The following is a 14,488-nucleotide window of genomic DNA, read 5'->3' on the forward strand; positions in this document are numbered from 1 at the left end:
GCCATCTCTTGCTATTTCCTCTCCTGCACTTCAGAGTAGTGCCAGGACCCAAGATGTGGGCTAAGTGGAGTGTGTCCTGGAGGAAGGTGCCATGCCTGGCTGTTCCCAGGCCCATCACCAGGACCTCCCCAGACTTTGGGTGCCTGCTCTCTACACAGACCCCTTCTTGGGCCCCAGCTGAGGCTCCTGAGTCCCTGAACCAAGAAACTATGGCAACACCACCTTCCCCAGTGGTCCCCAGCCAAGAGCACCAAGGTTGGTGAAGTCCTGGGACAGACAATGCATCTCAGACTGGGAGACACTTCCCCTACTTGCCTGTGCCCAGGCCACGTTGCCCAGCCCCTCCCATCACCCAGCTGCCAAGCTGCCTGCGCAAAATATCAAGCGCTTGCTTCTCCCAGGTCGGCTCATCCTAGCTGAGGCCTGAGCAGCGTACTCCTGAGGCTGCCCCAAAGTGAACAGGGCTGGGCACAAGGCTCAGGGGAGGGTCCAGCAGCCTGGTGGAAGCTGGGACACTGTGGCCACAGCCCGGTGGGAGCAGGGGGGCCGTGGTCACAGCCTGGCTGGGCACTGCTCCCGAAATAGCTTGGGGGTTTCCATTTTTAGTGTGCAGAAAACAGGGCAGCTCTATGGGAGCAGGAACAAGGCTGCCTCTGTTTGCCACCCAAGGGGGCGGGGGGGAAGGGGGCAGCAGGGAAAGTCTTGAACCCGGCCAGGATCCCAGGACTGTGGCAAGACCAGGCTGCCCAGGAGCCCCCCACCTAGTTTCCAAGGGATGAGGAAAGAAAGTTTCTTCCCATGGGAAGACAGAGTCCACCTGAGGATGGGCAGAGGTCATCTCTTGCACGGGGCTACTGTTCAATTCTCCTGCCACCGCATGCCAGGGATGGGCCTTGGGCACAGGGTCCCATAGTTAGACCAATACTCACTCCTACATGTTTACAAATATTTGCTCAGAGCCTACTGCATGCCAAAGTTCTCCAGCCCTCAAGGGGCAGCAACAAAACCACTCCCCATATGTGATATCAAAACTGGATTGATGGATGACAGAGCCTTGGGAGATGAAAAAATAGTAATAATAATAATTAATTTTAAAAAAAAAGAACACTGGATGAGGAGACAACAGGAAGAAATGGGTGGGATCAGAACAGCTCCTGGCCAGGCCACCGAGGAGATCGGCCGCTGACCCACTCCAGGGAAAGTGGTCAGGCTTCTGCAATCAGTCTCCCTGTGAATCAGGACCTAGCACCCCTTGCCCCTCCACACATACCATGGGTAGCTGAAGGAGGAGAGAAAGAAGAGCAGTGCGTTTTTCTCTTCCATTTCAGGCACATGGATTTCACTTTATCTCTGCCACAGGCCACTGAGCAGCTCCCAGCCCCTCCAATCTAGCCTCCCAACTCCCAACTTCTTGGGGCTTTACTTGAGTAGAATTGGAGTACACCCCTCCCCCAAAAGCCTCTGGGGCACCCCAGAGCAGGAGGGATAAAGGCCCACCCCTCCAGTCCACACCTCTCCCACCCGATCCATGCCAGTGCTCCCCCACAAATGCCCTTCGTTCCTGCCAGCCTGAACTGCAGGCTGCCTCGCTCCTCCAGCTGCCGCACAGGCTCTTGCCGCTGCCTGGAATGCCCACTCCCTCGCTATCCCATTAACTCCTACACCAACCATCTTCTAACTGGGGAGCCTCCCCTGTCCTCCCAGGCCTCTGAGGAGGCCACTGCATGCAGTGGACAGAATGGACGCACCTAGCCAACACTCTGACAGGCACGGCTGCTCGGCCTCAGGCTCTCCGAGCCTCAGATTTCCTAGCTGTACAATGGGAAGAAGGATTGCTCTGACCAGTAAACATGATACAGCATGTGCCTGGCATTAGTGATGCCAGCCAGAGTCACTTTTCTCCCAGTTCCACCCTCCTACTCTGGACTTGAAGCTCCTTGAAGGCAGGGAGTATGCTTTCGATTCAGAGGCCCCGGCAACTTGCACAGACTTCAGCACAGACCAGATGCTCCCTGCATGGTGAACGTACCCCCATTTCACAGCCAAGAAAACCCAACAAATAGGGGAGATAGAAGGCCCACAATCCCTCCAAGCCACTTGGTCTCTCAAAGGGAAGACGTTGGCCCCACTTTTGTTAATGACCAGGCCAGGGCAGACTGAAAAGGCTGATCTAGAACCAGACCTCACATCCCCAACTTACACAGCCTGGATCTCCTGCCCACTCCCAACATCTGAGGCCCTGTTCAGGCTCACAGCCAAAGCCTAATTCTGCCTGTGCCCAGGCCTGCCTGGAGTCTCTTCTGGGCCCACCCTACTCTGAACCTTTTCAGGGGGCCCAAGACTGCCCAACTTTTGTCTGCAGAGCAAGCACCTCCCGGACCCCCGTGGAGCTGTCCTCGACAACAAAAGGGGCTCACAAACCCCGCCATTCCGCACCTGCAGAGGGGCCATAGGACAGCCCACATTTGCCTTGCTTTCCAATTAGTGGGAAGCCGGCCTTCCCGTTTCAACCTCCTGCTCAGCTTCCAGGGTCCACTACAGAGGTGAGTTATTCATTGACAGTGCAGCAGTGCCCGCTGCTCGCCCTGTTTTCTGTGTGTTGAGGAGGGGTGGGGAGATCCACCATTTACCAGGCACCTGCGATGACCCCAGGCGCTGATCGATCACCCACTGAATATGTCTGTGTGTGGAGAGGAGGGCCCCCCTCTGGGGGTCAGCAGGCTCGAGGTCCGCCTTTGTCAGTCCCACCGGGAGCAGCCAGAAAGGGCTGTTACTACTGAGGGGAAGCCCCGACCTCCCCACTCGGCTCGTCCTTGACCCTCCCCAACCCCCGGACCCCGAGGCGAGGACCCCATCAGTGGCCCTGGGAGGGCGGGGAAGGGGCCGGCCGGTCCCCGGTGGCGGCGGCGAGGAGGGGGCGCGGAGGAGCAGCTCCACCTCCTCAGTCTCCCAATCGCGTTCCAGGCGGAGCCGCCAGAGTTTCCCTTCGCGCGGAGAAGTGTGGTCCCAACTCTCAAAACCAAAGTCGCCCACCACTCACCCAGGCCGCCCCTGCCCGGCAGGATCGAGGCCCCGACCCGTTCCACCTCTGGAGCCCCGGTCCTCGCCGCCCCGGCCCCGAGCCCCGCACTCACCACCCGGCCAGGCCCCACGGGATGTGCGCGCCGAGGCGGGCGCCGGCCGCTCCGCGCTCGGGCTCCGCGCGCAGCGGCCTCCCCCCGGGTCTGGCGGAGCCGCAGCTGTTACCCGGAGACCGAGGGGCGGAAAACTGCGCCCGCTGCCCGCCCCTCCCGCGCGACGCTGCCACCGCCGGGAACAAAGGAGACAAAGCCGCGTCGGCCGGGCCCGGCTCCGCTCCTTCCCCCTCGCCTGCCGGGCTGCCCTCCCCCCGCCCGCCGCCCGAGCCAGGCCGGAAGCAGCCCGGAGAGCCGGGCGCGCGGCCCCGAGCCGCCCGGGACCCTGCATTCCAACCCCGCGGGCTCAGCGTCGGCCGAGGGCTGGGGATCCGACCCCTCCCGCACGCGGGAGGGCGGGGGCGGGTTGCACAGCGGCGGTCGCCATGGCAACGCCGGTAGCCCAGAGGGGTGAGGAGTGAACCCCGGGAGCCAAAGCCGCCCCGCCCCGTCGGCCTCACCTGCGCGCCGCCTTGGAACCGGAACTGGGAACTTTCCCGGTTACTAGGGGCCGAGGCGGAGGGTCGCGCTCCGCACCCGCAGGTGCTGGTGGAACAGCGCCCTGGCCTCTTCCCGCCCGTCCAGAGCCGGGTCGCACCCGGGTCCCTCACCTGCCCGACCCGTTCTCCTGCCAGCGCCCGGCCTCGCCCCGCGCCCGGAGCTCCTTACCCGGCTCCGGTGGTCATCCTCCCCAACTTTCTTTACCTGAACTCCGAAGCGCCTTGTTTCTCCCCTGCGCACCTGGCCCTGCCCACCGCCCCTGCTCCCAGTACTCCCCAACAGCCAGTCCCTCCTTCCGGCCCCACCTCTGGCTGTTTGAGAACATGGGCTTTGGACCTGGGCTTGCGCCATCAACTAAGCCATGTAACCTGACACCAACCCCCCCAGCCTATTTGCTCACCAGCAAGTGGGGGTGATACCACCTCTAGCGGGGCTGTGAAGGCAGGGCACCTGGGCTGCAGAGGCGCACAAGCAAGGGCTCACTTCCTTCCTTTCTTCCCAGCCCAGGACCCAGACCTGGACCCACCCCAAGCTGAGAAGCATTGAGCAAGTCTGGGCTCTCTCACTGGCAAACACCTGGGCCTTCTGCGGGAGGAAACACTGGCAGAAGGGTTCTTTCCTGGGGAACATTTGTCCCCTGTGCAGGGCCATTCACACCCTGGCACGCCCACGGCTAACTCAGGAGCCAGAATCTGGCCCATCCGATTAGGACTTTTGGAGGACTTTGGCTAAAAGCCATTGGCACAGCTTCCTGGGAGGCAAAAATGTCACACGCATCATCTGAAAGCCTCCAAGGCCTCCACAGGCTAGCTGAACCTCAATCAAGAGATTCAGGTCATCCACACTGGCTACTGCCCTAGAGCTACAGACACCCTCTTCCCACCTCCCGCCAGCTATCAAGGGTCTCCCGTCAGGTCACCCCTTTTCCTCCACTCCCACTTCCAGCATCTGAGTCCAGGTGCTTAGCACCTTTTCTGCAGCAGCATAGCAATCCCTCCCTGGATCCCTCACCCTTAGCCTCTCACCTCAGACTGCCAACCTGGTACCCCGGGCCTCTGACTTCATGCTGCGCAACTCCCCCACACTCATCACCACCCCAGCCAGGACAGTCTGCCCCAGTCCCTCACCCACTTTGGCTTTCCTGCCTATGTAGCTTGCAGGAGCCCCCTTCACATGCACAGAATCCCTCCCTCCCCAAATCCATTCATCCAAGCACACACCCTTCAGGACCTATCTCACCTCAGAGGAAACTGGGTCTTCCAAACCCCACAACCCCCTTCATCTGTACACAGATACGATACCTACTGCCCTATGAGGAATGTGAACACTCTAAGCGAGGGTCTTTCCATCCCATGCCATTCTGGGGAGCCATTACTCGCCAAGGATAGAGTGACTGAGGGACCAGGTGCTGAGAACCTGAGGTGGGGGGCATTTGGGCCATACTCACTGCCCAAGACTGAACACAGGCTCCAAGACGAAAGTATGCCTTATGGGAAACACTCCTGGCTCCACAGGCTCTGACAGCTCTGCACAGACACCAGTGAACAAGCCCCCACCTGCAGCCCCTGCATACAGCTACCCTGCGCTCTCAAAGGGGAGTAGGTTCTCTGGAACGTGCCTGACTTCCAATACTCCAACACCAGGACTGAATACTAGCCCAAAGCTCCTGTTTACTCAGGGCACACAAGGCCACCCATGGCCATTTAGTCCAGGAGGTCATGGGTCACTGTTCCCCTCTGAAAAGAGATCATACACATGCCCCCACTGCACCTCCCACCCGTGGGAGACCCCCTCTTCCCTATCACTGCCTCTCCATGCACACTCCTGGTGTCCTGAGCTCTGCCTATGCCTGTGGAAGATTTCCCCGGGCTGTGTGGAGGTGCACCCAGCCCCAGTGGCACACCAGTGCTGCCCAAAGCACTCTCTATACCAGGGATCCAGATTGGCCATCAATTCCCATACTTATGTCCCCAGCAACATTTATCAACCATTCTCCCAGTCTTTCTTCCCTGCTTTCCTCTGATCACTCCTCCAGTACTAGAACCAGGAAGTTCTCCCCCACATGGTAGAGAAAGTGATCCAGGAGATGGGAAGTAACCGTGGTCACCAATGAGTAGGCAGCTGGCTAGGTTCCACTCGCTGGAACTCCCAGGCCATCTGACATCGGACAGTCAGGTAAGTGGAGGGCAGGCCAGGAAATTCAAAATGAAAATCTAGGCCTCAGGAGTGCATCCATAACAGTTCAGAAAAGAGGACAGACAGGAGATGAGAGAGGAACTAAAGGGGGTGACTACCCCAACTCCAGGCCCAACCTTCAAGTCTTGGATCTTGATTCTCAATGAAAAAAACTCAGTCTGATTGTTTTAAATAATAAAACTCAGGATATTTTAATTGGACATTAGCACAAAGTTTTGATAATTAATGTAAATGAACCTTGTCTGCAAAGTGAAGTGTGCCTGCTGGTGAGTGACACAGATGCTGCTCCTTCAGATTGAGGTTATACACACCCCCAAAGGCTCACTTCATTGCTACAAGTCTCTAACTAAATCCACATTTACAGATATTGCCTCAGACCCTCTGGAGGAGGGGCCAGGGGTTAGCTGGCTCTGAATAGCATGTAGAGCACAGGTAGTGTGGCCACAAATGTCACACAGGTGACCAGGGTGCTGTAGATGGTGTTCCTGTTGACTTGGGCTTCTAGTCTCTGCTCCGTGTCCGACAGTGCCAAGATCATACTCCCCTGCTCTAGCAAGGAGCTGGGCATAGCCCCGTCTGCTGGTTCCGCCAGGCCTGGGTGTGCTGCAGCCTTTACAAGCTGAACCACCCCAGCCATTTGGCTACAAGTCTTTTCTAGGCCATCAAGCTGCTCTCGTAAGCCTTCTAGACATGAATGGACTTGCCTGGAATGACTGAGCTGCTCTTTCAAGGCAGCTGAAAGGACGTCTACATCTCTGTCTCTGGTAGGGGGAGTACCTGCCTGTGACCCAGAGCCCTGCCCCGGCCCAACAGCATGTACCAGGCCTCTCAAGTCCACCATGAGATTGTGGAGGTCCCTCTGCTGGAGGGAGTAGCTAGACGCCTGTTCTCGAATGGCCTCCTGGAGACTCACAGGCCCCTTCTGTGCCTCCAGGAGTAAGGCCTTCAGCTCCTGTAGCCGGACACGGTTCACATAGGTGGAGCCAGCCACACCAATCAGGGCCCCCAGGACTGAGCCAATGAGGGACCAGTTCTTGGTCCTCTCCGCCCTTGTGCGCTCCTTCTCATGACTTTCCCGCACAGCTGCAGAGAAGAGGGAGAATTTCTCGCGCTCAGAGTCTTCTGCACGCAGATAGGCTGTGCGAAGTCTCTTCTCCTCCTGCAGAAGCAAAGCCATGTTACTGGGTTACATGGGGACAAGGTGGCCCTGCAGCTATAGCCACCAACAGATGGCTCACTACCTTGTGCCTGGCAGAGTACATGTTCCATAGACCCCTGCTGAATGAATGAAGGTAGCACGAACCCGGCTGGGTCAGAGGGGCAAAGGAATTGGGAGTGAGCAAAGTGAGTTACATGATCGTCCCACCTGAGCAGTCCTGGGTTTGACCAGAGGTGTACTTATGTCTACACGAAGGGAAGTGTCCAGCACTTCCTGGGCCAGCCCCTCCATGGTTCTCCTTCCTCAGCATTCTGGGTCCCAGGCTACACTGCTCTGAACAGTTGGCCCCTGTACTCCAGAAGAAAGTAGATGGACAGGCTCTGGAAGCTTGGGGTTCTGTCCCTCCGTAGGAGCTTCTGGTTCACCTCTGTACCAGGCTTCTGATTAAGGACCAGTCAGGGTTCCCACCTGGCCCCTCCACGATCTGCCAGGCGAGGGTCACTGTCCAGGTGTGAAAGGATTGCCTCCTGAGGTGCCTACCTGCAGCATCCTGTGCTCGAGAGTAGCCAGTTCCAAGTACTGACTGTCCTCCCTGGAGACACGGTCCAAGCGGTCCCTCACCTCCTTCAGCTTGGCCTGGTGAACTTCCAAGTCCTCCCGAGCCTCTCGGACAAGCCCTCGGGCCACCATGAACACTTTCTCAGCCTGCAAAGAGAAAACCGGAGGCCATCTGCACCTTCTCTCCACACCCACACAGGCTCAGCTGCATTCCCAGCGAGGCTGTGGCTAAGAAGAGGTCACTGGGGTGTGAGCTGCAAAGGGTGGAAACGGAATTCCTTAGACACTAATCCTGGCTCACCCAGTGGTGTTCAAAGTGCAGCCTTGGGCCACACCCATCAGAATCACGAGATTCAGCCATTCAAGCAGAAATAACATGCCCCTGAAAAAACTTGAAAACAGCTAACAATGCACACAATTTGTGTCCATCAAACCTGTGTTGGTAGGCTTGTGTTGGTAGGCTGTTTCCCGTGTGTTGCCTTATATATGCCTCATAACAATGCCATGAAAGGCACTGCTGCAGCCTACAGTTTATAGACCTGGAAACACCAGCTCAGCCAAGCTCAAAATCTCCAAGGAAAGAAATGGCACTGTTTGTCTCAAAGCCCCCGCTGAACCCCAGGTTCTTCCCACCTTGCTACACTACTCCATGCCTAAGCAGGAGTGGGAACAAAGATGACAGAATGCTTTTCTGCCACCACAAAGGACTTGACAACCACAACTCGCTCTTTCCACTCACAGTGTGACATTTCCTACTGCCCTCTACCTTCGCAAAAGATGTTGTAATTACACACGGTAACAGTACTGCAGCAAGCCCCAGGTAACTTTCACCATCAATCCCCAAACAGTCCACAAAGGAAGTATTTGCTGGCCTCACAGACTGGATGTTAGTGGCCAGGGACTTATTAGTACACAGTAACTGTTTTTAGAGAAAGTAGGTGGCACAGTTACATGGAGACCTTCACCCCAGAAGCATCAAGCCCAGGTTTCCACATGAGAAATGAGGCCAAACACAAGTCTGGATGTGGCTACCCAGCACCACGTGACTGGTTTGGCACATTTCCCAAGTCAGAGGGCAGGGCCAGCCACCCCAGCTCCCCTCCTCACCTCTGTCACCTTTCCCTGGGCCTCTCGAACCTCATTGAGTCCAACAAACTCTTCATATCTATCCCACCAAGTCTTGGCTGTGGAGGTCGCTCGTTGCTGAATGCTGTGCCCCAGGGCTCTTCCCAGTGCTGGGAGGCGGTGATGCAGCCCGAGGGCCACTTCCTCAGGTCTTTTCTCTCTGGGTTGGCTTGGGCCTGGGCTGCAGAGAGTCCTGGTCATAAAGAGGTCCCTTCCAAGGAGGCCCCTCCGGACCAGTATGCGGGGCACACCCACGATGTGCTGCATGGCAAACCCAGGGCTGCGCCCCGCCATCAGGAGATCTGTGAGGGGGACGCCAGACAGGTCAGCTCACAGCTGAGAAAGGCTGGACATAAGTCCGTTCTGAGGCCTAGGGACAGTTCTGAACAGACTAATCCTCACTAAAATCATCTAAACTGAGCACCACCCTGTTGGGCCCAGAGACTGCGGCCCCTGTGGCAAGAGGATGGTCAGGCTCTCCCCTGGGTGCTCTTGGGCAATGGAACGCAGTTGGGGAAGAGCCTCTAGGATACCATTCCTTCCAGTGCCTGCCACCATGCCACACAAAGCGGGCCCTTCCCTGCTACCCACTTCCCTACATCCCCCAGGTCTCTCTGCTGTGACTTGAATGAGAATCCTGATGTCCAGGTTTCTGATATCAAAGACAGTTTTGAAACCAGAGTTGTATACATGCTGACAAAGCCCCACAAAGATGCATAAATACTCCCTGCAATGTTGTAGAACTCAGGGGAATTCAGGAAGACTAAGATCCAGGATCATTTCTGTTAAACAGCCTCAAAACCAACTCCCCAGACTCTCTAAGGACTGCCTCAGCACAAGGGAAGCAGAGTTTCAATTCTGTGCAAGGGCCTAAGGACACAGGCCATTTGTGACCCAAGACAGAAAACTCTTAGCTCTCCTCTAAGACAATTCCAAGGGCAAAACAAAACAAAACTGTTTTTGCCACAGAGGACTTTTCTTAGGTTCATGGATCCGTCTTCGCCCCCAGACTTTCCAGGCCACCAACTCTCAGTCTCACACTTCTTGACTTCCATAAACTTTATCTTTCCTCTCCAACCTGCCATTGCTCAACGGGTTAGGTTTCTCTCATCTTTCCCTCTTCCATCTTGCTTTGATATTTGGGCCTGCTTCTCATTACCTGAACAGCAGGGAGTCTCCTGTTATCCAGAATCAGGCCTCACCTGAGCCCAAGAGTGCCAGTGACTCTGAGGACCACAAAGAGGTGGCCAGGTGACCCGTTTTCTCAGAAAAAGCTGAGCCAACAGCACCCTCCTCTGGCCAAACCACACCTCAAAGTCCCTAAGCGCTGATCCTGGCTGTGAGAGCGACACCTGGTGGCCAACAGACCAGGCCAGAGAGAGAAAAGCAAAGAGAGCTGCAGACAGGAAGAAACTGAAGGAGCTCCAGATACAGAATAGAAAGGGGCTTCCTGATGGAAGGTGATGTGAGACAGAGGCCCCCCACAGCACCCTAGCCTCCTCTCCATCATGCTGTGCTAAGAGCTGCCTTTGGAGAAGCTCAGGGGCTTTGAAAACACAGATGGTAGGGTAGAAACATGTCTTCTGGGCAAAGTGGGCCTGAGCTGAGAGCCACAGAAGGGAACATCACTGTGACAGTGGTCCCAAGCTCGTGCCACATCCAAACCGCTGGGCCCCCTTCATAAGGCTGGGTTCCATAGCCATGAGGGTGCGTACCATCCAGGCCCCAGCAGCCAGTCAGACTCCCAGGCCTCAAGGCCAGCACCCACGACGCACAGGCTGGGACTCTATAACACCCCTGCAGGTGTATCCTTCATCAAACAAAGCATGCAGTGTCCACCATGGCTGGCACCACTTTTCAACACCCTCTCTTCCCAACATCACTGCCCCTCTTGGCTTCCTCCAACCTCCTCAGCCTCCTTTCCCAGCACCGCCTCTACTAGCTGCCCACTTTTAGACCCCAGGAAGGTCACCCATTCCTGGCAGAGATGACAGCTACTCTACTGTCTCTTGTGCAATCTTCGCTTTCTTCCCTCCCCTCCCCCACCCCCACGTTCTGCATATGGCAGCCCAAGGCTCCGTAACACAAAAATCAGATTACATTCCTCTGATCAAAATCCCCTAAAAGCTCCCATTTCACCTGGCGGCGGCCAAGAAGCCCTGAGACCTCTCAGCCCTCATCCTCTTCCTTCTACTGCCATACTCTGCTCCAGCCACTGTGCTGCTCTGTGCTCTGCCACCTCCTCCAGCTGGATGACTCTTCCTTCACAAGTCCACTCAGCTCACCCTGACATCTTCATCTTTGCCCAAATATCACCTCTCAGTAAGGCTTCCTTGACCACTCCCTCCCCAGCTAGCTTCTCTGCTTTATTTTTCTCCTGATGGACACATTTCCTTATGTGTTGCCTATTCTCTCACTAGAACCTAAGCTGGGTGACAACAGAGACTTCATAAGGGAATGTGGCAATAATCCCCAAGTTGTTTCTCCACTCCAGTCCCTCCCCTCAGGCTCTCCACCACCCCACCAGCCCCCAATCCCAGGCCCCATTTCTCAGCCCCCAGGATGTCACCACTTAGATGTTTCACAGGCTCCCCAACCACCAAGGGGAAGAATGTTCCTGGCAAAGAGAAAAGGTGGAAAGTGCTTGAGGTTGCTCAAAACCTGAAAGGCAGTCAGTGCAACTGGAAAGCAAAAGCAGAGATGAATGGATGGAGAAGCTGGACAGGTGAAGCAGGGCCCTGAGGGTCAAGTTCAGAATCCTGCCCCTTCAGATCCATTCTCCCATCTATGTAGATGGCTGTCTCCTACCAACTGCCCCTTCCTCAAGCCTCTATCATGTTCCTCATCTTCACTTCCAGCCTGATAGTCTGCTTGCTTCATTTTCCACCAAGAAAATAATAAAAAGTTGGAAGAGAACTTCCACAAACTCCCAATCACCAGTAACTGCCCCATTTCCACCTCCTCTCTTGATCCTCGGGATAAAAAAACCCATGCTTCTAGGGAAGACCAACCTGTGCCCCAGGGCCCAAATCCTCTCTCTTCCTGAGACACTGCTCAGTAATTGATCTGACACCCCCACCAGCAACTGCCCCATTTCTCTGGTTCCCTTTATAACCAAACTGCTTGACAGACTGCCTGAATTCACTGTTTCTGTTCCTCTTCTCTGATTCCATCCAGCTCCCTCTGATCTGGCCTTCACCCCCTCCTCCTTCACATGCCGTTTCACTTGGTTTCCAGTGCCCACTCATCTGCCTAACCTCTGGAATATGCAGCACCCCAGCGCTCAGCACTCAGACTCCTCTCTTATCCAGTCCTGTGGTTTTAAAAATCATCTATGAAAATGGTCTAAAAAATTTATTTTAGTGAAGGCCATACAACTCTGTGAATATAATAAAACCACTGAATTGCACACATTGCATGAATTGTATGGTATGCAAGTTATACATCAATAAAGTTGTTTTAAAAAAAAAAAATTATACTCTTGACTTCTCCAGCCTATACCTCTCTCCACAGGGTTCTTGGCTCATTTATCAAACTTCCCAACCTGTATCTCTGCCTGAAAATCTTTTTTTTTTTTTTTTTTTTTGAGACGGAGTCTTGCTCTGTCGCCCAGGCTGGAGTGCAGTGGCGCAATCTCGGCTCACTGCAACCTCCACCTCCCGGGTTCAAGCAATTCTCCTGCCTCAGCCTCCTGAGTAGCTGGGATTACAGGCACCCCACCATGCCCAGCTAATTTTTATATTTTTAGTAGAGACGGGGTTTCACCATGTTGGTCAGGCTGGTCTCGAATCCCTGACCTCGTGATCCACCCACCTCAGCCTTCCAAAGTGCTGGGATTACAGGCAGGAGTCACCACGCCCGGCCCGTCTGCCTGAAAATCTAATGGAGATCTCATCTTCCCCTCCCAAACCTGTTTTTCCCATAGCCTTCTCCAACATGGATGACAGCAATACCAGGTTCAAGTATTCAGACCAACAACCTCGCATCACCCCTGATTCCTCATTTCTCTCCCACCTCACATCCATCTATCAGCAAATGCCACTGGCTTTCCAAATCCAGGATCCCTCCTTTTCTCACCTCTGCCACTGCTACCAAATGGTCCCAATGACCTACATCACATCTCTAGCCTGGACTATCCCAAGAGCCTCCTGACAGACGTCACCCTGCTTCTATTCCAGTCACTGCAATTTATTGTCAGCAGAGTCAATGTTCCTTTCCAAACACAGGTGGGACCATGTCTCTCTGCTCAACCCCTACAACGGTTCCCCACTTCTCTCAAGGTAAAAGCCTGTCTTTTCCATGGCCTACAGGGAACCTACCCACTGGCTCTCATTCCTCTGACCTCATCTCCCACTAGTCTCCCTTTCCTCACTCCACTCCAAGCACATGGATCTTCTTGAAGTTGCTGGAGCGCACCAGGTTGTCCCCAGCTCAGGGCCTTCATGACAGCTGCTATCAGTGCTGCTTGCTCCCTCACCTTCTTCAAGTCCTGCTCAACTAGTAGCCCCTTGGGAGGTCTACACACACCCTATCAGATATGGCGATCCCACTCCCACCCTAGCACTCCTGACCCACTGTCTACACTTTATTTTTTCCATGCACCTATCACATGACCTACAATATGTATCTCATTTATTTGCTTTGGTTATAGTCTGTCTCACTCACTAGAATTTCAGCTTGGTACCTACATATAGTACATACCCAGCAAAAAATGTATTCATCTGCCTAATCTTTGGACACTGTAGCATCCCAGCACTCAGCACCGTTACTTAAAAAATTAAGAGCTTTGGCCAGGCGCGGTGGCTCACGCCTGTAATCCTAACACTTTGGGAGGCTGAGGCAGGAGGATCATGAGGTCAGGAGTTCGAGACCAGCCTGGCCAATATGGCAAAACCCCGTCTCTACCACAAATTTTCCAGGCATGGTGGCGGGCATCTGTAATCCCAGCTACTGGGGAGGCGAAACCCCGTCTCTACTAAAAATACAAAAATTTTCCGGGCATGGTGGTAGGCACCTGTAATCCCAGCTACTGGGGAGGCTGAGACAGGAGAATCGCTTGAACCCAGGAAGCAGAGGTTGAAGTGATCGTGCCATTGCACTCCAGCCTGGGCGACAAGAGCAAGGCTCCATCTCGGGGGGGGGGAAAAAAGCTTTATTGATATATAACTTGCATACCATATAATTCACGCAATAACTTGCATACCATATAATTCACGCAATGTGTACAATTCAGTGGTTTTAGCATATTCACAGAGTTGTATGGCCATGACCAAAATAAATTTTTTAGACCATTTTCATAGATGAATAAACAGAATTCGCAAACTGCTGCACCCCTGACTATATTATAAAACAAACTCCTTACAGGGGTTTTCAAAGCTATAGGACCATGTGATATAACTCCCTCCCACTTCTGCCATCCCCCAGCCTACTCTACCTCCACCCAAGCTGTGCTTTCCTCGGTTCCAAGAACGCGCCGAGCTTCAAGGCCTTTGCACATGCACATGCCCTGCTGTGTACCTGAAGTGCTCTTCCCGCGCACGGCCACAGGCCTGGGGGGCCTTCCGATTAAGTACCCCTCTTACGGTTCCGGATTCTACCCTGGCAGGACGACCCTAGTTCCTCGTACCTGGCGCGGCCGGACCTAGCGTCTGCCACTCAGTTGACCTCTGACCTGTTAGTCCCCGCCCCTGGAGCGCCGCATCCGGTAGCGAGAGTTCAACTTCCTGACTAGGAGCCAATCAGGGGGGCCGCCCCGCTGCTACGACAGAGGGTGGGG

At 54.9% G+C, this 14,488-nt stretch overlaps 2 protein-coding genes across 17 annotated transcripts in view; both read right to left on the reverse strand.

Moving 5' to 3' along the window:
- Window positions 1–4,279, reverse strand: part of PLXNB1 (plexin B1) — a 28,498-nt gene extending 24,219 nt beyond the window's left edge. For 3 of the 8 annotated variants that reach the window (XR_012431096.1, XR_012431097.1, XM_045386293.3), the window contains exon 1: window positions 3,135–3,226. The gene's annotated coding sequence lies outside the window, so the exon portion shown is untranslated. Of the gene's footprint in view, window positions 1–1,270; window positions 1,406–2,436; window positions 2,593–3,134; window positions 3,227–3,842; window positions 3,965–4,074 lie in introns of those variants that run through there. The other 5 variants (XM_045386294.3, XM_045386295.3, XM_015445848.4 and 2 more) reach the window with 5 other exon arrangements.
- A 1,756-nt stretch (window positions 4,280–6,035) lies between these two features.
- Window positions 6,036–14,395, reverse strand: CCDC51 (coiled-coil domain containing 51). Of its 9 annotated transcripts, none has more exons than XM_045386299.3 (4): window positions 14,339–14,395; window positions 8,695–8,893; window positions 7,570–7,734; window positions 6,036–7,029 (listed from the first exon to the last, which is right to left on the reverse strand). In XM_045386299.3, exons 3-4 carry the CDS (start codon window positions 7,717–7,719, stop codon window positions 6,271–6,273), a joined length of 909 nt encoding a protein of 302 aa, XP_045242234.1. In that variant the 5' UTR covers window positions 7,720–7,734; window positions 8,695–8,893; window positions 14,339–14,395; the 3' UTR covers window positions 6,036–6,270. The 9 variants fall into 9 exon arrangements, with proteins under 9 accessions (XP_045242234.1, XP_005547071.1, XP_065396627.1 ...); XM_005547014.5 differs by having other exon boundaries at window positions 8,695–9,014; XM_065540555.2 differs by having other exon boundaries at window positions 8,695–8,888; window positions 14,230–14,393.
- Between the last annotated feature and the right edge of the window lie 93 nt (window positions 14,396–14,488).

The sequence above is a fragment of the Macaca fascicularis genome, chromosome 2 (assembly GCF_037993035.2).
Source record: "Macaca fascicularis isolate 582-1 chromosome 2, T2T-MFA8v1.1".
Taxonomy (NCBI): domain Eukaryota; kingdom Metazoa; phylum Chordata; class Mammalia; order Primates; family Cercopithecidae; genus Macaca; species Macaca fascicularis.

Bases quoted from the DNA above. Each gene is read 5' to 3' on its own strand.
- CCDC51 (XM_005547014.5), bottom strand. From the start codon at position 9,006: ATGGCGGGGCGCAGCCCTGGGTTTGCCATGCAGCACATCGTGGGTGTG. The intron at 7,735-8,694 runs GTGAGGAGGGGA...TTCTCTTTGCAG, and splicing joins CCCAGGGAAAGGTGACAGAG to GCTGAGAAAGTGTTCATGGT. The intron at 7,030-7,569 runs GTAGGCACCTCA...TTGCTTCTGCAG, and splicing joins TCGAGCACAGGATGCTGCAG to GAGGAGAAGAGACTTCGCAC.